This window comes from Rana temporaria, chromosome 5 (assembly GCF_905171775.1).
Source record: "Rana temporaria chromosome 5, aRanTem1.1, whole genome shotgun sequence".
NCBI lineage: Eukaryota > Metazoa > Chordata > Amphibia > Anura > Ranidae > Rana > Rana temporaria.
This window is the reverse complement of record NC_053493.1, coordinates 17677514-17701990: the sequence shown is the minus strand read 5'-3', so window position 1 is coordinate 17701990 and position 24477 is coordinate 17677514. Positions and strand designations below refer to the sequence as shown.

Sequence of the window (24477 nt, the reverse complement as noted above, 5' to 3'; positions counted from 1 at the left end):
ATTTTGGTTCGGGGTTCCCCTTGATATTCATACCAGACCCAAAGGGCCTGGTAATGTTTTTTTTTTTTCCCAATTACTTTTTTATCTGTATTGCCAGGACAATTCATTATAGCCACGAGTAGTTTTGAATGACTTTTTTTCTTCAGAAATGACATTTTGTGCAGGGAATGTTCTAAACACGGGAAACATGCGCTACTTTACAGGCATACTATAGACACTCCCGGAAAAAAAAACGTCAGTTTTTAAAACTTTTTTTTTGCATTGATATATGTACCCTGGGGCAGGACCCAGGTCCCCAAACACTTTTTATGACAATAACTTGCATATTAACCTTTTAAATTGGCATTTTTGATTTCTCCCAAAGACTTTTAAAGAGTGTTCCGCGGCTTTAGAATTTGCCGCGAACACCCCCACATTGTTTGCTATTCGGCGAACAGGCAAACACCAAATGTTCGAGTCGAACTCATGTTCCACCCGAACATAAAGCTCATCCCTACCGGAGACTGACTCGGCACACCAGGCTTCATCTATATCAAAAATCTCACTTTTTGGTAGATGGATACTTTGAGGCCAAATATTCTATGATTACAAAAAGTGCATTTATTTTTTTCTATAAAATGTGTTATCAATAGTCTCAGTGGCATCCATCATTTCCCATTTCTAGAATTTGTTTTAGGCCAGTGGTTGTAGGAAATTGCCTTCAGGTGCAGAAAGTATGGAGAAAATGTGTAAAATATATATATTAATTTTTTTCTTCGCTTTTTTTTTTTCTTTTGCTATCTTTTGAAAAATTCCCATTATGTAGGTTCCATTAACTGATAACCAGACCAATAAGGTTTTTAATTTTCCGGGCCGGCGAATGCTAGAGGGGAACCTTTGAGTTGTATCGTGTTCTAGTGCTGAACTGTCTAATTCAGTCTTCAGATTAAACCTCTCAGCTGCCATTTCTGTCCAGAATGGAAATATTATCTAATTTGTGTCCTATTCTACATTTCCATATCATTCATTTTATATCTGTTACTTAATAACTATTATAGAAACTGAGCCAAAGCAAAGTAACTGTTTTCATATATGTGCAATACTTACACCTAAGATAAAACTTTCAGAACCACTTAAAGTGGTGGTTCACCCTGCAGAACAACTTTTTAGCATAAAATTCGGCATAGTAGCGCGAGCTACAGTATGCCTGTCTTAATTTTTTTATCCCCGTACTCACTGTGTAATCGTACATAGAAGATTCCGACTGCCCGCGGGGAATGGGCGTTCCTTTCAAGAGGGAGGATGATTGACGGCCGGCTCTGGCACGTCACGCTCCCCGAAGACAGCCGGAGTAGGTCTCGGCTCTTCACGGCGCCTGCGCACAGACTATGCGCAGGCGCCGTGAAGAGCCAAGGCTATTTTGGCTATTTCCGGAGAAGCGTGAAACGCCAGAGCCGGCCGTCAATCACCTTCCGTCTGGATTGGAACGCCCATTCCCCGTGGGCAGTCGGAATCTTCTATGTACGATATAACAGTGAGTACGGGGATAAAAAAATTAAGACAGGCATACTGTAGCTCGCGCTACTATGCCTAATTTTATGCTAGAAGAAAAAAAAAATTATTTTTTTATAGGGTGAACCCCCGCTTTAAGTATCGAGCCTCTTTCTGAGATTTGGTGCTAGTTAACGTTCCTTCTATATGTGTGTTCGGGGCTTTTTTTCAGCAGGAATGCGTGGGGACACAGTTCCGGCACCTTCTGGACTGACTGTATGTAATGGCAAGGGATGCAGGGGTGTGCTGCAGGGTATTGATGCTCACTGCCGTGGATCTATTTTTGAAGGGGGGGTCTATTGTTGCTGGTGGGAGACCTATGGTTTCTAGGGGGGTGGGGGGTCAGTTGTTGATGGCAGCCATAGAGTAGGGTGACCATGTGTCCGGGATTGCCTAGGACAGTCTCACATTTTGCAGGTCTGTCCTGGGCACCTTCATTCCAGGACAATACAGTGTCCCAGAATGAAACTGACACAGCCACCCCCCCCCCCCCCCGGGCCAATCTTATGCCTGCAAAAAAGGCCGCCACATCACCGCTTTACTCACTAACAGTACTTGTCCTGGCCGGGAATGCCTGGAGAAGCACAATTCCCGCCCCCTGCTTGTGATTGGAGAAATCATAAATCCCGCCTCTTGTGTCCAATCACTGTTCTGTGATTCGTTACAGCACAGGCTGATTTTTGGGAAGGGGGGTGTCCCTGAATGGTAGTTTGGAAATGTGGTCAACCTACCAGAGAGTCTATTAATGCTTGCTGTACGGAGATCTGTTGATGCTGCCGTGAGTCTATTGTTGCCCGGCAGGGAAATTTTGTTGTGGGTGGTCCATTGTTGTTAGGGGGATCTATTGTTGCTGGCTGCAGGGGATCTATTTTACTGCTTTTCTTGATCTCATTACCAAGTTCCGTATAAATTACTAAGCACCACAAAATGATACTTGGTTCTATATTGTCTAAAAGGGGCGGTACTGGGAGGTGGGTAGGGAGCGGAGAAAAGGGGTGACTCGGAAAGGGGGAGTTCCTGCACCTATTGTCTGAGAAAAAATGCCCTGTGTGTGTTCTCCCTCTTGACACCTAGGGCCAGATTCACAAAGGAGATACGACGGAGTATCTCAGATACTCCGTCGTATCTCTGAGGCCCCGTACACACGGCCGAGGAACTCGACGTGCCAAACACGTCGAGTTCCTCGGTGAGTTCAGGGATGAAGCCGCCGAGGAGCTCGGCGGGCCGCCTTCTCCCATAGAACAACGAGAAAATAGAGAACATGTTCTCTATTTTCTCGACGAGTTCCTCGGCGGCTCCATCGGGCCAAAAGTGTACAGACGACAGAGTTTCTCGGCAGAATCCGGGTTTGAGCGAGTTTCTCAGTTGAATTCTGCCGAGAAACTCTGTCGTGTGTACGAGGCCTCAGAGTATCTATGCGTCTGATTCATAGAATCAGTTACGCATAGATAGCCAGAAGATCCGACAGGTGTAATGGACTTACACTGTCGGATCTTAGGATGCAGTACCGCGGCCGCCGCTGGGGAGAGTTTGCGTCGTAAACCAGCGTCGGGTATGCAAATTATGAGTTACGGCGATCCACGAAGATTTTTCTTGTCGTTACGTCGTCGCAAGTGTTAGATTTTCGTCGCAAAGATAGGGCACCTTTAATATGGTGGAAAAGTACTCCACCATGTTAAAGTATGCCCGTCTTTCCCGCGTCGCTTTTGAATTTTTTTGAATTTTTATTATTTTTCCCGGCGTAGGTCATTTGATCACGTCGCGATTCACAAAACGTCGGCGCGTCGTAATTTCGCGCAAAGCACGTCAGGAAATTTGCGATGGGAGCATGCGCAGTACGTCCAGCGCGGGAGCGCGCCTAATTTAAATGGTACCCGCCCCATTTGAATGGTGCCGCCTTGCGCCGGACGTGTTTAAGATACACCGCCTCAAAATTTCCAGGTAAGTGCTTTGTGGATCGGGCACTAAATCGGAAAACTTGCGGCGGTGTAACGTAAACGGGTTACGTTACGCTGCGCCCAAGCTACGTGAATCTGGGCCCCTAGTTCCTAATTTCTGTCCCTCTCTGATTTGCCCCCCCCCCCCCATCTTCTTTGTCTGTTTATTCACTTACCCCATATATCTGGCTCAGCTCTGGGTACTATACCACATCTGATTTGTCTATATACATTATTATTCTAGTCTTATTATCCCCCCCTCTGGGTCATACTGGCCACTGGGATGCAAGGCTTCCTAGTACATTGTTTTGTTATAAATAATTGACCAGTTTTCTGTATCTGAGTCTCTGCTCTGGGTCTCTCATGTCACAGCTATATATGCCATACATGTGCAAGCGGATGGTTATTTGTGAACCCATACTGTTTTACATGACCATCTATGCCATATTATGCTAGGTGGTCTGACGAAACGCGTTACCGCCCACTTCTCCTTACTGACACCATCAGCCTTGTGTGTCCCGCAGTGAACCCAGAAAACAGGCCTCCTCTCTCCAACACATACCAGAACGCTTTACAGCTGCTGGACGGCTCTACACTGCCCTCTACCACCGTGCCGAGGATGGACACATGCCACAGATGGGGGACACCTGATTTTATCATGTCTTTTAACACTCAACGATCTTGTAAGTGCTTTTAACCCTTTGTGCACTTTATAAAATTTTGCATACTGCTCTTAAAGGTGCCTTTCTTGATTTTTTATCTTTTCTTCAGAGTTGCTTCTCCTCTAACCATAGTGCTGCCAGAAGTGCCATCTCATCAATATCGTCCCTCTGACCAGTTATCCACCTCCACCAGAGCGCCCTTATTTCCTCTGTTTTATGCAAGGTCTGTCGGCTTTTGGACGCAATGTTTGAATATGCCTTTTTTTTTTTTTTTTTTTACTGTAAACTGCAACTTTTAAAAAAATAAAAGAATTACAAAAAAAAATATGTATTATTCGGGGTGCAGCCGACACCGGGGGGCAGTTAAGGTCTCGATCTGGGTAATTGCTGTCAAGTCTCAGAGGGGTATAATCTTACCTCCCAACATTTTGAGATGGGAATGAGGGACACCCACTAACAAACGTATGTAGACATAGGACACGACCCCTGCCACACCCCCTTAAAGGAGAATTAACCAAAAAAAGGTTAATTAACCACTTAAGGACCCCTTCACGCCGATATACGTCGGCAGAATGGCACAGCTGGGCACATCAACGTACCTGTACGTTGCCCTTTAAGCCCAGCCGTGGGGTCGCGCGCGCATGCACGTGACCCGGTCCCAAGCTCCGTGACCGCGGCTGTGGGACTCGCGGACCCGATCACCGCTGGAGTCCCACGATCGGTCCCTGGAGCTGAAGAACGGGGAGAGCTGTGTGTAAACGCAGCTTCCCCGTTATTCACTGTGGCGCCGTCATCGATCGTGTGTTCCCTTATATAGGGAATCACAATCGATGACGTCCCACCTACAGCCACACCCCCCCTACAGTTAGAAACACAGATGAGGTCATACATAACCCCATCAGCGCCCCCTTGTGGTTAACTCCCAAACTGCAATTGTCATTTTCACAGTAAACAAAAATGTGTCAAAATTGTCCGAAGTGTCCGCCATAATGTCGCAGTCACGAAAAAAAATCGCTGATCGCCGCCATTAGTAGTAAAAAAATTAATAAAATGCAATAAAACTATCTCCTATTTTGTAAACGCTATAAATTTTGCGCAAACCAACCGATAAACGCTTATTGTGAATTTTTTTAACAAAAATAGGTAGAAGAATACGTATCGGCCTAAACTGAGGAAAAAAATATTTTTTATATATTTTTGGGGGATATTTATTATAGCAAAAAGTTAAAAATATTGATTTTTTTTTCAAAATTGTCGCTCTATTTTTGTTTATAGCGCAAAAAAAACAAAACGCAGAGGTGATCAAATACCACCAAAAGAAAGCTCTATTTGTGGGAACAAAAGGACGACAATTTTGTTTGGGAGCCACGTCGCAAAAACTGTTTTTTTTTTTTTTACCACTACTATTCCTTTAGATTGTAAAGAAATGATTCTGGACGGTTGCACTTCCAAAAATCCTTTGATTGAAGCTTCATATGACAAGTGGTTGACAGATGGAGCAGGGGACAAAAAGTTAGACGCATTGCCCAGAAATGTTAGCATCTACCTTTTTGTCCCCTGCTCCATCTGTCAACCACTTGTCATATGAAGCTTCAATAAAAGGATTTTTGGAAGTGCAGCCGTCCGGAATAATTTCCTCATGTTACCCAGCATGCGACCTGGGCTAGCACCTGACTAGTGTGTGTGTGTGTGGGGGGGGGGGGGGTTAACCAGAGACTTGTTTCATATTCCTTTATATTGGCTTTTAAATTAGACAAATGCAGCAATTTAGAAATCGGATGAAAGGTTTAGCGCTGGGAAACACTTTTTGAAAGATAAAATGTGCATTTTTATATACAACTATATAGATCTGACCAAAATCAAGGATCAGAGAGACATTGTTCTAAATCAGGGATAGTTGGGAGCTATGTATAATATAATCTATGTTACAACTTTAATATTATTTATCTACTTAAGGAATTTGTACGTTTTTATTAGGGCTGTCCCAATACCGATACTAGTATCGGTATCGGAACCGATACCAAGCATTTCCCTGAGTACTTGTACTCGGGAAAAAGTTATAGCGTCTACAAATTGGGGAAAGATCTATGGCATTTTTTATTGTTTTTTTACTAGTAATGGTGGTGATCAGTGATTTTTATCGGGACTGCGACATTATGGCAGACAGAGCAGACACTTTTCACACATTTTTGGGACCATTGACAATTATACAGCGATCAGTGTTTTAAAAATGCACTGATTACTGTGTAAATGACACTGGCAGGGAAGGGGTTAACACAAGGGGGGCGATCAAGGGGTTAACTGTGTTCCCTATTGTGGATTTTAACTGTGGGGGGGATGGGACTGACTAGAGGAGATGACAGATCGCTGTTCCGAACTAGTAGGAACACATGATCTGTCTCTCCTCACAGAACAGGGATTTGTGTGTTTACACACACACACACGTCCCTGTTCTGGCTCTCGTGCCCGCAATTGCACATGCCTGCCGGCCACACGCATCGGCACCCCCACAGTGCAGTGCACGTGCCCGCTTAAAGGGACCAACATACAGCTACGACGGTTCGTGGGAATGTGCTGACCTTCCGCAGTATAATGATGGCGGCTGGTCGGCAAGCGCTTAATAAGTGGCTTTTAGAAGAAAAAAGTAATTTGAGCTTTGTTTTGGATTATTTTTTTTTCCTTAACCGCTTAACGACCGCCGCATGTACATATACGTCCACAGAATGGCACGTACAGGCAGATGGGCGTACATGTACATCCCTGCCTTTCCGCGGGTCGGGGGTCCGATCGGGACCCCCCCGGTACATGCGGCGGTCGGAAATTGTATGGGAGCGATCCGGGACGAGGGCGCGGCTATTCGTTTCTAGCCGCCCCCTCGCGATCGCTCCCCGGAGCTGAAGAACGGGGAGAGCCGTATGTAAACACGGCTTCCCCGTGCTTCACTGTGGCGGCTGCATCGATCGTGTGATCCCTTTTATAGGGAGACTCGATCGATGACGTCAGACCTACAGCCACACCCCCCTACAGTTGTAAACACACACTAGGTGAAACGAAACTCCTACAGCGCCACCTGTGGTTAACTCCCAAACTGCAACTGTCATTTTCACAATAAAGAATGCAATTTAAATGCATTTTTTGCTGTGAAAATGACAATGGTCCCAAAAATGTGTCAAAATTGTCCGAAGTGTCCGCCATAATGTCGCAGTCACGAAAAAAAATCGCTGATCGCCGCCATTAGTAGTAAAAAAAAAAAAATAATAAAAATGCAATAAAACTATCCCTTATTTTGTAAACGCTATAAATTTTGCGCAAACCAATCTATAAACGCTTATTGCGATTTTGTTTACCAAAAATAGGAAGAAGAATACGTATCGGCCTAAACTGAGGAAAAAAAATGTGTATATATGTTCTTGGGGGATATTTATTATAGCAAAAAGTAAAAAGTATTGCATTTTTTTTTCAAAATCGTCGCTCTATTTTTGTTTATAGCGCAAAAAATAAAAACCGCAGAGGTGATCAAATACCACCAAAAGAAAGCTCTATTTGTGTGGAAAAAAGGACGTTAATTTTGTTTGGGAGCCACGTCGCACAACCGCGCAATTGTCTGTTTAAGCGACGCAGTGCCGAATCGCAAAACCTGGCCTGGGCATTTAGCTGCCTAAAGGTCCGGGGCTTAAGTGGTTAAAATACTCAAATTTGACAGTTCATTTAGATAACATTTTCGCCTACTGCAGTTTTTGTATTCAGTGCTTCACAGTGGCAGCTCTGGCCTCGTAAGCGGTTATGTGTTATCAGCGGGGACACATTCTACGCTAAAGAAAAAAACGCGACCTTCACTAAACTTTTATTGCAGGTGAATCTTCCCGATACACATTTTAAATGACAGTGATTGATTTCCCTGCAGTGAATGTTTGGAAAAAGTGACAGTAACCGCTTTATAATATATATCGGTTCCTAAAATGGTAACATTTACCTGACAGTTCCCTTAGCAAAAATGCTGGAATAATTTGCATGCCCCTCTGCATGTCCCCATTCGATTCAGTCCTTAGGCACAGTGGCTACATTTGTTTTCTTTTTTATTTTTTATGCTTTTTTTAATTGTCACCTGCTCATCCTGCGAATAACACACTTCCAGTCCTAGGGTGACAACGCTCATTCCTCCACTGTACCTATAGAGGGAGCCATGATTGACAGCCAGGCTGCAATTCAAAAATATCTGCCAATTTCTATTATATTTCCATTACTTGGTAATGTGATGTCATTAGCAGTTTACACAATAAAGATAAGATTATTTTTGCTTTATATTTATGAAGTGACAAGGACACTGTGGGGGTTGATTTACTAAAACTGCAAAGTGCAAAATCTGGTGTAGCAGTGCATGGTAGCCAATCGGCTTCTAACTTCAGCTTGTTCAATTAGGCTTTGACAATAAAACCTGGAAGCTGATTGGTTACTATATAGAGCTGCACCAGGTTTTTCACTCTCCTGTTTTAGTAAATCAACCCCAGTATTTCTGGCAGGCTCAACGGGTACTTTCTGTACTCACTGCCTTAAAAAAAAACAATAATGCAGCCACCCCATCTATAGACTGGTAAGCTGCAATATATTAACCACTTACCACATGCGCACTGGTGTGGCCTTGGGGCCCGCAACAGCGCAATCCCGTTACCCATCCGCTGTAAGTGGCTGAGGTGTCATGTAATTGATATGACCAATCATAGCGATCACATGATTACAATGTAAACAAAATAATCATGAATGGCTTCCATTCATGACTGCATGCTTGTTTTTGTGATGCTGTGATTAGCCAACAGCTATCACATGGTACCTGGCATCCTGTACCATGTGATCAGCTGTAGCAAATCACAGTTCACAATAGTAAGCAAGCTGTCATGAATGAAAGCCATTCATTACAGTTAAAACTATTGCCGATAGTCCTCATTGTAATAAGCAATAGCAGTGTAAGAAAAAAAATCCCTGATCACCCCCCAGAGTAGTACAGTGTCACTATGGTAACATACACACACCTTAGACGTGTGTATGTAAACTCCAATAGTATAACACACTAGCTTATCCCTGCAGTTCTCCACATACTGGCTTGCCCCTTAAGCTCTTCGCACACTGGCTTGCCCCTGAAGCTCTTCGCACACTGGCTTGCCCCTGAAGCTCTTTGCACACTGGCTTGCCCCTGAAGCTCTTCGCACACTGGCTTGCCCCTGAAGCTCTTCGCACACTGGCTTGCCCCTGAAGCTCTTCGCACACTGGCTTGCCCCTGAAGCTCTTCGCACACTGGCTTGCCCCTGAAGCTTTTCGCACACTGGCTTGCCCCTGAAGCCCTTCGCACACTGGCTTGCCGCTGAAGCTCTTTGCACATTGACTTGCCCCTGAAGCTCTTTGCACATTGGCTTGCCCCTGAAGCTCTTTGCACATTGGCTTGCCCCTGAAGCTGTTTCGCACATTGGCTTGCCCCTGAAGCTTCTTCGCACATTGGCTTGCCCCTGAAGCTTCTTCGCACATTGGCTTGCCCCTGAAGCTCTTTGCACACTGGCTTGCCCCTGAAGCCCTTCGCACACTGGCTTGCCGCTGAAGCTCTTTGCACACTGGCTTGCCGCTGAAGCTCTTTGCACATTGGCTTGCCCCTGAAGCTCTTTGCACATTGGCTTGCCCCTGAAGCTCTTTGCACATTGGCTTGCCCCTGAAGCTGTTTCGCACATTGGCTTGCCCCTGAAGCTTCTTCGCACATTGGCTTGCCCCTGAAGCTGTTTCGCACATTGGCTTGCCCCTGAAGCTTCTTCGCACATTGGCTTGCCCCTGAAGCTTCTTCGCACATTGGCTTGCCCCTGAAGCTCTTTGCACACTGGCTTGCCCCTGAAGCCCTTCGCACACTGGCTTGCCGCTGAAGCTCTTTGCACATTGGCTTGCCGCTGAAGCTCTTTGCACATTGGCTTGCCCCTGAAGCTCTTTGCACATTGGCTTGCCCCTGAAGCTCTTTGCACATTGGCTTGCCCCTGAAGCTGTTTCGCACATTGGTTGCCCCTGAAGCTTCTTCGCACATTGGCTTGCCCCTGAAGCTTCTTCGCACATTGGCTTGCCCCTGAAGCTCTTTGCACACTGGCTTGCCCCTGAAGCTCTTCGCACACTGGCTTGCCCCTGAAGCTCTTCGCACATTGGCTTGCCCCTGAAGCTCTTCGCACATTGGCTTGCCCCTGAAGCTCTTCGCTCATTGGCTTGCCCCTGAAGCTCTTCGCACATTGGCTTTCCCCTGAAGCTCTTCGCACATTGGCTTGCCCCTGAAGCTCTTCGCTCATTGGCTTGCCCCTGAAGCTCTTCGCACATTGGCTTGCACCTGAAGCTTCTTCGCACATTGGCTTGCCCCTGAAGCTCTTCGCACACTGGCTTGCCCCTGAAGCTCTTCGCACACTGGCTTGCCCCTGAAGCTCTTCGCACACTGGCTTGCCCCTGAAGCTTTTCGCACACTGGCTTGCCCCTGAAGCCCTTCGCACACTGGCTTGCCGCTGAAGCTCTTTGCACATTGGCTTGCCCCTGAAGCTCTTTGCACATTGGCTTGCCCCTGAAGCTCTTTGCACATTGGCTTGCCCCTGAAGCTGTTTCGCACATTGGCTTGCCCCTGAAGCTTCTTCGCACATTGGCTTGCCCCTGAAGCTTCTTCGCACATTGGCTTGCCCCTGAAGCTCTTTGCACACTGGCTTGCCCCTGAAGCTCTTCGCACACTGGCTTGCCCCTGAAGCTCTTCGCACATTGGCTTGCCCCTGAAGCTCTTCCCACATTGGCTTGCCCCTGAAGCTCTTCGCTCATTGGCTTGCCCCTGAAGCTCTTCGCACATTGGCTTTCCCCTGAAGCTCTTCGCACATTGGCTTGCCCCTGAAGCTCTTCGCTCATTGGCTTGCCCCTGAAGCTCTTCGCACATTGGCTTGCCCCTGAAGCTTCTTCGCACATTGGCTTGCCCCTGAAGCTCTTTGCACACTGGCTTGCCCCTGAAGCTCTTCGCACACTGGCTTGCCCCTGAAGCTCTTCGCACACTGGCTTGCCCCTGAAGCTTTTCGCACACTGGCTTGCCCCTGAAACCCTTCGCACACTGGCTTGCCGCTGAAGCTCTTTGCACACTGGCTTGCCGCTGAAGCTCTTTGCACATTGGCTTGCCCCTGAAGCTCTTTGCACATTGGCTTGCCCCTGAAGCTCTTTGCACATTGGCTTGCCCCTGAAGCTGTTTCGCACATTGGCTTGCCCCTGAAGCTTCTTCGCACATTGGCTTGCCCCTGAAGCTCTTCGCACACTGGCTTGCCCCTGAAGCTCTTCGCACATTGGCTTGCCCCTGAAGCTCTTCGCACATTGGCTTGCCCCTGAAGCTCTTCGCTCATTGGCTTGCCCCTGAAGCTCTTCGCACATTGGCTTGCCCCTGAAGCTTCTTCGCACATTGGCTTGCCCCTGAAGCTCTTCGCACACTGGCTTGCCCCTGAAGCTCTTCGCACACTGGCTTGCCCCTGAAGCTCTTCGCACATTGGCTTGCCCCTGAAGCTCTTCGCACATTGGCTTGCCCCTGAAGCTCTTCGCTCATTGGCTTGCCCCTGAAGCTCTTCGCACATTGGCTTTCCCCTGAAGCTCTTCGCACATTGGCTTGCCCCTGAAGCTCTTCGCACATTGGCTTGCCCCTGAAGCTCTTCGCACATTGGCTTGCCCCTGAAGCTCTTCGCACATTGGCTTGCCCCTGAAGCTCTTCGCACATTGGCTTGCCCCTGAAGCTCTTCGCTCATTGGCTTGCCCCTGAAGCTCTTCGCACATTGGCTTGCCCCTGAAGCTCTTTGCACATTGGCTTGCCCCTGAAGCTCTTCGCTCATTGGCTTGCCCCTGAAGCTCTTCGCTCATTGGCTTGCCCCTGAAGCTCTTCGCACATTGGCTTGCCCCTGAAGCTCTTTGCACATTGGCTTGCCCCTGAAGCTCTTCGCACATTGGCTTGCCCCTGAAGCTCTTCGCACACCGGCTTGCCCCTGAAGCTCTTCGCACATTTGCTTGCCCCCGAAGCTCTTCGCACATTGGCTTGCCCCTGAAGCTCTTCGCACATTGGCTTGCCCCTGAAGCTCTTCGCACATTGGCTTGCCCCTGAAGCTCTTCGCACATTGGCTTGCCCCTGAAGCTCTTTGCACATTGGCTTGCCCCTGAAGCTCTTCGCTCATTGGCTTGCCCCTGAAGCTCTTCGCACACTGGCTTGCCCCTGAAGCTCTTCGCACACTGGCTTGCCCCTGAAGCTCTTCGCACACAGGCTTGCCCCTGAAGCTCTTCGCACACAGGCTTGCCCCTGAAGCTCTCCGCACACTGGCTTGCCCCTGAAGCTCTTCGCACACTGGCTTCCCTTATGCAATTCTCCTTGCACCGACTTGCCCCTGCAGCTCTACGCACCGACTTGCCCCTGCGGCTTTCCACACACTGCCTTGCCCCTGCAGCTCTCCATATACTAGATTGACCCTGCAGTACTCTACACACTATCTTGCCTCTGCAGCTCTCCGCACGCTGGCGTTCCTCTGCAGCTCTCCGCACGCTGGCGTGCCCCTGCAGCTCTCCGCATGCTGCCGTTCCCCTGGCATCACGTTCATTGACCTTGCAGAGGCTGTGTGGTTGCTTTCATTTTACATAAACTTCGCAATATTATTTTATTGTTTTTTCAAAGCTTGAAAACAGAAAATAAAATAAATCTTTTAGAAATCCGAGTTTATTGCCCGTGGCGTGGGCTTCTGCAGCAAGACAGGAAATGACATGGCTTATATATTTTCTATAGTAAAGTCTCGAGGATCTCATTGATTTTTTTTTTTTTTTTCACTAAGAATAAAAGAAAGAAATATTCCATATAACAGATTTATTATTCCCACTGATTGAAAGTGAACGAGCGCCGAGCTAAAATGCTAGAAAAAAAGTGAGATTTATTGATTACAGCAGACAAGGCAAGCCACAAAATATCGAAAAAAAGCACTGCTAAATATTCTCTAAAAATAATCCTTTTTATATGCAACTACTAACTGTATATCATTTTAGGGCTCCGGTGATTAGTGGTGATGGGCGATTCTGCCAGAGTTCAATTCACCGGAAGTTCAGTAAACCGGAACTTTATGAAGAGTTCTATTAAAATCAATGGGTGACAAATTCTGCTGGTAAATTCTTGTCAATATTATAAAAACAGGCATGGGGGGGCAAGGGGACGACGACGCTACCATGGAGGATATTTAACCTCTTCCTGACGGCCGTACGACTTTATACGGCCGCAGTGTAGATCTAAATTTCCGGGAGGCCGTCTATATACGGCCTCCAACCACTGGGGGGAGCGAGCGTGCCAGCCGCATCACTGAGATGCCGATGCGCGTGCCTGGCAGCCGTGATGTCCGCGATCGGCGGTTACAGAGACAAGGACGTGGATCTGTGTGTGTAAACACACAGATCCACGTCTTGTCAGGGAGAGAGGAGACCGATCTGTGTCACTTGTACATAGGGACACAGATCGGTCACCACCCCCAGTCAGTCCCCTTCCCCCACAGTTAGAAACACTATGCAGGGCACACATTTAACCCCTTCCTCACCCCCTAGTGTTAACCCCTTCAATGTCAGTCACATTTATACAGTAATCAGTGCATATTTATAGCACTGATCGCAGTATAAATGTGAATGGTGCCAAAAATGTGTCCATCATAATGTCGCAGTTTCGATAAAAATCGCAGATCGCCGCCATTACTAGTAAAAAAAATAATAAAAAATAATAATTCTGTCCCCTATTTTGTAGGCGCTATAACTTTTGCGCAAACCATTCGCTTATTGCGATTTTTTTTTTTTTGTACCAAAAATATGTAGAAGAATACGTATCGGCCTTAACTGAGAAAAAAAAGTTTTTTAAAAAAAAATTGGGCTATTTATTATAGCAACAAGTAAAAAATATTGTTTTTTTTCCCAAAATTTACGCTTTTTTTGTTTATAGCGCGAAAAATAAAAACCGCAGAGGTGATCAAATGCCACCAAAAGAAAGCTCTATTTGTGGGGAAAAAAGGACGTCAATTTTGTTTGGGAGCCACGTCGCACGACCGCGCAATTGTCAGTTAAAGCGACGCAGTGCCGGAAGCTGAAATTTCACCTGGGCAGGAGGGGGTATATGTGCCCAGTAGGCAAGTGGTTAAGGAAGCCAATTTTTTAAGCAACTTCAAGGGAAATGTGAAGTACCAATCTTTCAGGGGTCTCCAAACTTTCTAAGCAAAGGGCCAATTTACTGCCCTTTAGGCTTTAAGGGACCGTACTGTGGCGAGTAGGAGTACACAATGCCCCATTGTTGGTTATAATGGAAGGAATAGTCCCCCATAATTGGTGTCAGTGGAAGGCAGAAATGGCATTTCACTCATTATTGGTGCCAGTTGGAGCAGTAGTGCACCAAGCAGTGGCGTAGCATGGGTTGTCAGCGCCTGGGCAAGGCAAGTAATTTGCGCCCCCCCCCCCCCTGACCCATGGACTTGCCTATTTTCAGCTAGCTCCAGTCTGGTCACATGATCCACTGTGTGAGACAGCTGTGGCTGTAGGGAAGAGGAGAGCGTGCTTGATAATGAGTGGTGTGGTGACATCACGCATATGTTCCTATGTCCCATCTGTTGTTGGCGCTCCCTCCTCTCCACACTCGTGACAGCGCCCCTCTAAATTTTGCACCTGGGGTGGTGGCCCCCCTTGCATCCCCCACGCTACACCACTGGCACCAAGGTCCAGATAAAGGCAAGTAAAGGGCCACAGTTTGGAGACCACTGCTTTAGATCATAAGCTTGGGAGATACCTTTAGGATATAGTGGTGGTATGGAACAGTAGGAATTTCACTGACCATGTCTGCCACACCGCATTCTGGCATCACATATTTTGGATCTCGGCTAGGTCCTAGAAGAGAAGAAGGTGGCTGTTAAAGGGGAGCACCTTCAGGAAAGGTTTGCACAGCCCATTGCTGGTCTTGGCTTAAAGACACACAAATGTATATGGCTGATCTCAATTAGAGGCACGCAAATTTGCCAGTCTTGGCTACAAAATGGAGATTATCATTCCCAGATTAAAGGTGCAACATTTGCCTGTGAGAGTCTGTAAATTCATATTTTCTTAGTGAAAGGAATACTTTTGCCACAGCAGGGGGCCAGGGTCTTAAATAGGCTCTGCCCTCACCCTAGATGGCCGCCAAAGTCACATGGGGCATCCGCATCGAATCGGATAGCTGTCTCCCTATGACTGAGGAAGTCAAAAGCGGAACCAAGTTCCTCTCATCTTCCTCCCCCATCTGCATTGACGCTTCAGTCAAGTGCCACCTGCAGGGAAGAATACAGACTGCACCTGCCTACAAGTATACCAGCAATATGCCTAAGCAGGCCCAAGAATCCTATCGGTTTCATAGAGGGTTATCACTTCACATAACACACCCAGCAAAACTGAGCTTTGCTTACCCAACTCATTCAGTTGCCTTTCCCATTTCTACTCTTTACTATGTTGGGGCAACTTTCCCGTAGAAACTCTTGTGTAAAATCTCTATTGAATGCTGTGCGTTTACTGCACATTACTGAGGACATAGTCTGAGATAAAGGAGGTAAAACTGTTTCCAAACTAGCCCAGGGGTGAAATAATGACACGAGTCACGATGAAATCGTCTAACTTCTAACAGAATGGAACATGCAGGAAATCTCGGATCATTTCTTTCCTGCCGGCTCCAAAATCTCATCCGGGGACCACGATGATTACCGAAGGTCGAGACAAGAAAATGTGGAATGGAAACGTACAGTGAAAGGCGATGTATGATATTTAGATTAAAGTGAATTCGCTAGATTCAGGTAGGCAGGCGTATGGTTGCGGCGGCATAGTGTATCGTGTTTACACTACGCCGCCGTAAGTTAGCGAGGCAAGTACATGATTCACAAAGTACTTGCCTGCTAAGTTACGGCGGCGTAGCCTAAATCGGGTGGGCGTAAGCGCGCCTAATTCAAATTTAGCTGAGGGCGCCGTCCGTGTACATATCCCAGTGTGCATTGCGGCAAAGTACGCCGCACGGTGTTCGACGTGGACGTAAATGACCTAAATCCCTATTCACGGACGACTTACGCAAACGACGTAAAATTTTCGAATTTCGACGCGGGAACGACGGCCATACTTAACATTACTATTCCAGCTATTTGATGGAATAACTTTAGGCCTGATAATGCGTTGCGTAAACGGCGTATCTGTACAGCGTCGGACAGGGGGGTACGTTCGTGAATAGGCGTATCTAGTGATTGACATATTCTACGCCGACCGCAATGGAAGCGCCACCTAGCGGTCAGTCTAAAAATTACACTTTAGGATACAACGGTGTAAGACACTTACGCCGCTCGTATCTGAGCCTAATTTAAGCGTATCTGGTTTCCAGAATACGCTTAAATTAGCGCTGGCGCACATTCAGACTTAGGCTGGCGTAGTAGATACGCCAGCCTAAGTCTTTCTGAATCCACCTAAATATATTCAATTCAGAGCTATGGGGGACCTCCTCGCCTGCTCGCCATCATAAGGACGCAAATTACCAAATATACTTATTTTTTTGACAAACTATATTGTAAATTCAAGCATAAAGCTTTTCTGGACTCTAAATCTTCTGTCCTTGTCTGCTCCACAAGTGTCGTCTGATGACAGATCTGAATAGATTAATGTTCTATTTAAAGCAGAACTCCAGCTGTTGTGTAACCCCTCCCCCAGTGTGTATATATATATATATATATATATATATATATATATATATATATATATATATATATATATACACACAAATAAAAGTTGGGGGGGGGGGGGGGCATGCCTGGGAATGTTAATCTACAAATTGCAGATTTGTAGAGTTCTTTTCAGTTATTCTTTGCTGGGTAAAAGCCAACTGAACTTTTAAACCAAACTAGCTTTGTTAAAGCGTAGTTCCATCCAAAAATGGAACTTCCACTTTTTGTAATCCCCCCCTTTCCGGTGTCACATTTGGCACCTTTCAGGGGGGAGAGGGGAGCAGATACCTGTGTAATCCAGGTATTTTCTCCCACTTCCGGGCATAGTTTACCGCGGTGATCCGTGACCTACACCACATCCGGCGCCTACTGCGTCCTCCGCGCTGTTTTCTGGTAGACACACAGGTCCCAGAAGTAGCGACTCGCACATGCACAGTAGGGAACCAGGAAGTGAAGCCGCAAGGCTTTACTTCCTGATTCCCTTACCAAAGATGGCGGCAGCAGAACCCCAGAGCCGAGGGACAGATCGGCTTCGGGTGCCGACATTGCGGGCGCCCAGGACAGGTAAGTGTCCATATATTAAAATTGTAATTTTTATTTTTTATTTTTAGTTGCCGACATTTAATATTTGTTTTTTCTTCTGCGGAACTCCGCTATAAACAAAACCTGTATAGAGAGAACAAAAGGACTGCATAGTTATACCACCTAACGGTTTCTTATATCTTTCTGGTGAGATATCGATGTTAAATTCTCAAATCTGCAATCCTCCTATGCCCATTATGAGGAGTTCTTACCGTAACTGCACTGATTTTCCAGGTCTGAAACCATGCTGTACCCTTTGAGGGGTTCCCACCATCCCTGTGCTGAGTTCCCCATTTGTACGCCTGCTGTGCCCATTATGAGGGGTTCCCACCATCTCTCTGAGCTGAGTCATGTGGTCTGTACACCTGCTGTGCCCATTATGGGGGATTACACCATCCCTGCACTTAGTTCCCAGGTCTGCACTCCTGCTGTGCCCATTATAAGAGTCTCCTACCATCCCTGTGCTGAGTTCCTAGGTCTGTATATCTGCTGTGCCAATTATGAGGGGTTCCCACCATCCTTGTGCTGAGTTCCCAGGTCTGTATATCTGCTGTGCCCATTATGAGAGGTTCCCACCATCCCTGTGCTGAGTTCCTATGTCTTCCTCCTGCTAAACCCATTATGAGGGATTCCAACCATCCCTGTGCTGAGTTCCTATGTCTGTCCTCCTGCTGTGCCCATTATGAGAGGTTTCCACTATCCCTGTACTGAGTTCCCAGGTCTGTATACTTAATGTGCCTAATATGAGAGGTTCCCACCATCCCTGCACTGAGTTTCTGGGTCTGTACACCTGCTGTGGCAATTATGAAGGGCTCCCACTATCCTTACACTGAGTTTATATATTTGAAACCCTGGTGTGCCCATTATGAGGGGTTCCCACCATCCCTGCTGGGTTTTGGATTTATTTTATAATATGGAAAAATGAAACGGGTGAGCACGAAAACCCAAACCTCCCATGTGAGTGGAAAATTATGTCAATGAGATCTCGCTGTATCCAGGACATATAGGAATCCAGGAGCTCTCCCTCCCCACCATGTGCCGCCTATAACTAAAGTATTACTTTTGGGTGGACTGACCCTTTAATCAGGGCCATTTTTAAGGTGGGGCAAAAGGGGAAGCTGCCGTGGCCCCTGTCATTGTTGTGGGGCCCAAACAGCTGCCTCATACCTGCCAACTATCCCAGTTTAAATCCCCTTGATGTTTTAGTCCCGTGCTGTGTCCTGATATTTCAGTGTGAAGTTCTGTTACTACCGCTGCCCAGCTCTGCCCTGTTTTATACAGATGACTCTGTGTTTACATATAAATACCAGCATTGATATGTAAATAGCGGCGGCATTCATATGTAAATAGGGGGTGGTATTCATATGTATATCATGCCTCCCTGAGATCATATTCACCATCACCTATTCTGAATGCTGCCCACTGGGGAAATAAAGGGGGCATGCTTAAAAAGTCCTGCCTACAACTGTGGTCATTAAGCCTACCATTGTTCTGAAAAGGTAAGCAAATTGCTTCTATTACATTGGTGGTCAGTGTAAACCCCTATTACATTGGTGGTCAGTGTAAACCTCTATTACATTGGTGGTCAGTGTAAACCCCTATTACATTGGTGGCCAGTGTAAACCCCTATTACATTAGTGGCCAGTGTAAACCCCTATTACATTAGTGGCCAGTGTAAACCCCTATTACATTGGTGGCCAGTGTAAACCCCTATTACATTGGTGGCCAGTGTTGAAACTCCTCTTTATATTGGTAAAAAAAAATCGGCATTGCCATTGATCGATCAAGAGCGAAACTGCATGGAGGGGGGAGGGCCCAAGAAATGTTTTACCCAGGGTCCAATCAATATTAAAGATGGCCCTGCCTTTAACCACTTAAGGACCGCCTCCTGCACATTTACGTCGGCAGAATGGCACGGCTGGGCACATGCACGTACAGGTAAGTCCTGTGCTAGTACCCAGCCGTGGGTCACGGGCGCGCGCCCGCGACCCGGTGCAAAGCTCCGGGACCTGCGGACCCGATCGCCGCTGGAGTCCTGCGATCGCTCCCCAGAGCTGAAGAACGAGGAGAGCTGTGTGTAAACACAGCTTCCCCGTTCTTCACTGTGGCGGCTGCATCGATCGTGTGATCCCTTATATAGGGGAGACACAATCGATGACGTCACATCTACAGCCACACCCCCCTACAGTTGTAAACACCCATGAGGTCACACATAACCCCATCAGCGCCCCCTTGTGGTTAACTCCCAAACTGCAATTGTCATTTTCACAGTAAACAATGAATTTTTAATGCATTTTTTTTGCTGTGAAAATGACAATGGTCCCAAAAATGTGTCAAAATTGTCTGAAGTGTCCGCCATAATTTCGCAGTCACGAAAAAAAAATCGCTGATCGCCGCCATTAGTAGTAAAAAAATAATAATTAATAAAAATGCAATAAAACGATCCCCTATTTTGTAAACGCTATAAATTTTGCGCAAACCAACTGAAAAACGCTTATTGCGATTTTTTTTTACTAAAAATAGGTAGAAGAATACGTATCGCCCTAAACTGAGGAAAAAAAAAATGTTTATATATTTTTGGGGGATATTTATTATAGCAAAAAGTAAAAAATATAGAATTTTTTTCAAAATTGTCGCACTATTTTTGTTTATAGCGCAAAAAATAAAAACCGCAGAGGTGATCAAATACCACCAAAAGAAAGCTCTATTTGTGGGGAAAAAAGGACGCCAATTTTGTTTGGGAGCCACGTCACACGACCGCGCAATTGTCTGTTAAAGCGACGCAGTGCCGAATCGCAAAACCCGGCCTGGTCCTTTACCTGCCTAAAGGTCCGGGTCTTAAGTGGTTAATCATCGATATAAAGCAATCATCAATTCAATAGCATTTTATACGACTTCACACTGAAGAAGGAGAAATGATAAATGGTCACCGGAGCCCCTGGAGGACCGGCGATGTTTACAAGGAAACGGCACATCTTAGTCTAAAATCAACCTTGAATCATGTTGTTTGTTTTTCTCTCGAAGTTGTACGGACGCCAAGAATTCTTCCTATTGGCCGCCCCAGCCGATAAACAAGAAAAGAGATTCATCAAGGCTTATTACATATAAAATATCTGCTGTCATCGTTTTCATCCATCACTTTGTTTTAACAATGGCGTTTGCGGAGTCGGTAAAGAACATATTTTTATTCGCCGCGGCCTTTGCTGTAATCAGCGCTGTAATTCAATTTATGCGTAAGCAAAAAAAAATAAAAAATCCTCTCCGCGTCTTGATGGAGCCCCAGAGAGAAGGGAAAATTGTTTCTCGAAAAAAATCCGTATTCAGCAAATTCCAAGATGGATGGTCTGGGCAGAGTGTAGGTTCAGCATTTTGTATCTACATTAAATACATATATAATTTGTAATACTTTATGGACATAAAATAACATTATTGACATCAAACCCGGTGCTGAACTCGCACAGAAAGACGTGAAAAAATATTCAGATTCCCCTTTCCGTTGGCGGCGTGTTGGCGGCAGAACCTTGTATCTCATGTCAGTTTATTTGTACTGTGGGGAGACTGGAGGTTATGGTGCTACTAACCAGACGCTGAGCGTAAAATACAGTCTACAAGGTGTATGGAAGCTCAGAGATGCTGATATTACTCCAACCCCGGGCAATTAGGGGAAAAAATGGTACCACAGAGGCAGGGGCGTTGCTAGGCCTACAGAAGATCTCGGGCTGGAGCCTATAGCAGCGAAGTAAAGAAAATCAAACACTTGGGCAGGCATACACATGTATATAGCATACATGTGTTTGTGAGATATATATTTATATATATCACATTATATATATATTACCATTACATCAGGGTCCCTAGAGAGCCCCCCCCCTTACATCAGGGTCCCTAGAGAGCCCCCTAACATTAGGGTCCCCAGAGAGCCCCGCCCACTTACATCATGATCCCCAGAGAGCCCCCCTTACATCATGATCCCCAGAGAGCCCCCCTTACATCATGATCCCCAGAGAGCCCCCCTTACATCAGGGTCCCCAGAGAGCCCTCCACCTACATCATGGTTGCCAGAGAGCCTCCCCCTTACATTGGGGTCCCCTGAGAGCCTCCCCTTTACATCAGGGTCCCCTGAGAGCCTTCCCCTTACATCAGGGTCCCCAGAGAGCCCCCTACTTACATCAGGGTCCCCAGAAAGCCCCTCCTTAAATCAGGGTCCCCAGAAAGCCCCCCGTTACATCAGGGTCCCCAGAGAGCCCTCCACCTACATCATGGTTTCCAAAGAGCCCCCCTTACATCAGGGTCCCCCAGAGAGCTCCCCCTTAGATCAGGGTCCCCAGAGAGCCTCCCCTTACATCAGGGTCCCCAGAAAGCCCCTCCTTAAATCAGGGTCCCCATAGAGGCTCCTACTTGCATCAGGGTCCCCAAAGAGCCCCTTCCTTACATCAGGGTCCCCAGAGAGCCCCCTTTACATCAGTGTCCCCAGAGAGCCTTCCCCTTACATCAGCGTTCCCAGAGAGCTCCCCCTTACATCAGGGTCCCCAGATAGCCCCTCCTTACATCAGAGTCCCCAGAGAGCCTCCCCTTACATCAGGGTCCCCAGAGAGTCTCCCTCACTTACACCAAGGTCCCCAGAGAGCCCCTCCTTACTACAGAGTCCCCAGAAGGCCCCCCTTGCATCAGGGTCCCCATAGAGGCTCCCACTTGCATCAGGGTCCCCAGAGAGCCCCTTCCTTACATCAGGGTCCCCAGAGAGCCCCTTCCTTACATCAGGGTCCCCAGAGAGCCCCTTCCTTACATCAGGATCATCAGAGAGACCCTTCCTTACATCAGGGTTCCCAGAGAGCCCCTTCCTTACATCAGGGTCCCCAGAGAGCCCCTTCCTTACATCAGGATCATCAGAGAGACCCTTCCTTACATCAGGGTCCCCAGAGATCCCCTTCCTTACATCAGGGTCCCCAGAGAATTATCTTCATTTCCATTGACTTCTATGGGGAAACTCACTTTGATATGCAAGTTCTTTGGATTACAAGCATTCTCCTGGAACGAATTATGCTCGTAATCCAAGGTTCCACTGTTCTTACTTTTTCTCCAGTGCTGTCCCCTGCAGTAATTTTTTCCACCATTGGAGGGCTTCAATCATGCACACAGAATCATTCAGCCAGGAAGACTGAGGACATCCAGTGAGTGCAGGTGGTCAGAGACCCACACTTGTGGGGGAGTTCATCACAGCTTACATTCTAAAAAGAAAAGACGGAATGTAAGAAGGATGGAAGGAAAAAAGACAGCAGGGGAGGAAAGACAAAAAAAAGGAAGGGAAAGTGAGGGAGGAAGGGGAAGAAAGAAAGGAAATCCCTTCAGTCCCCTCCAGTGTAAACAGCACTGACAGTCCAGCTCCCGGCTTGCCTTGCTCTCGTCCCGCAGATCCGCACACAAGGCTCCGGCCGCGCCGCTCGGCTTTTTGCACCATGACATCACACGACACGCTCAGGTATCTCCTCCGTCAGAACCGCCCCCTGCTGGTGCTGCCCAAACACACTGTAGCAGGCACTCGGACTGGCAGCTTCAGACCAGAACTGTGCATGACGAGCGTCCATAGGTGTGCGCAGCCTATTGCATTAGGGTGTGCGCCCCAAAGCTCAAACACACATGTCTTTCTCTGTAGCCTCAGCTGCCCTGCACAGTGAATGAATGGGAAGTGCTCTGTGCTGAGCGGCTTCCTGTTCATTCACAAGCTAAAGCAGTTATGACTGAACACGGTGAGCCGGATTCAGAAAGAGATACGACGGCATATCTCCTGATACGACCGTCGGAACTCAGAGATACGACGGCGTATCTATGCTCCTGATTCATAGAATCAGGTTACGCATAGACATCCCTAAGATCCGACAGGTGTAAGTGTCTTAAACTGTCGGATCTTAGGCTGCAATTCCAGGCCGGCTGCTAGGTGGCGCTTCCGTATTATTACGCGACGAATATACAAATGAGGAGTTACGCCAATTCAGAAACGAACGACCGCCCGGCACTTTTTTTTTACGTCGTTTGCGTTCGGCTTTTTCCAGCGTATAGTTACCCCTGCTATATGAGGCGTAGCTAATGTTAAGTATAGCCGTCGTTCCCGTGCCAAGTTTTGAAATTTTTACATCGTTCTTGAATACGGATGGACGTAATTTACGTTCACGATGAAAGCAATGACGTCCTTGCGACGTCATTTAGAGCAATGCACACTGGGAGATTTTATGGACGGCGCATGCGCCGTTCAAGTAAAACGTAAAAAACGCGGGGTCAAGGGAAATTTAAATAAAACACGCCCCCTACATCCCCATTTGAATTACGCGGCCTTACGCCGCAACACATACGCTACGCCGCTCTAACTAAGGGCGCAAGTTCTTTGTGAATAAAGAACTTGCGCCCAATGTTAGAGCGGCGTAACGTATCGGAGATACGTTACGCGGGCCGGACAGATACGCCAATGTATCTGAATCCGGCCCAGTGAGTGAATGTATTCACTGTGTTAATTTAGAAAAGGAAGTTGCTGGTAAATGACATATTTACTAGCCTCTTCCCCCACTCTTCATTCTTAAACATCCCCCGCAGCTGGGGGGAGAGGAAGGAAGCAAGCAGCACTGCAGGGTGGTGGGGGGAGACAACATGTGGGAAGTCCTGGCAGTAGGGGGAATCTGCACTGCACTGTAGTGATTAGGGTGTGCCCAGGCACACCTGGCACACCCCCTGCTCACGCCTAAGCGAACATCACAGCCATATTTTTTACCAGCAACCTTTTCCTGTCACTGGCATTTACTGACAGGAGAAAAGTGCCTGTTTTTTACTGGCTGCCAGTAAAAATACTGACGGTTGGCAACACTGGTCCAGCCAAGCACTGGTTAAAGCATGTAGGAGGAGTTTTCTGACTGACCTATGAGACTTCAGGACCCCTGACCCTCTGGCTGGACAGTGCTGATTGGCCCTGTGCTGATTACATGCACCCTCCCAAGGAAATAAAATCTCTCTAGCAATACACACCAAACT

General features: G+C 47.1%; 1 protein-coding gene across 1 annotated transcript; it reads right to left on the bottom strand.

The window, feature by feature from the left end:
- Nucleotides 1-9199: 9199 nt before the first annotated feature.
- On the bottom strand, nt 9200-11677 carry LOC120941040 (zinc finger protein 268-like). The gene has a single exon (XM_040354280.1). The coding sequence runs from the start codon at nt 11675-11677 to the stop codon at nt 9200-9202; it is 2478 nt and encodes an 825-aa protein (XP_040210214.1).
- Between the last annotated feature and the right edge of the window lie 12800 nt (nt 11678-24477).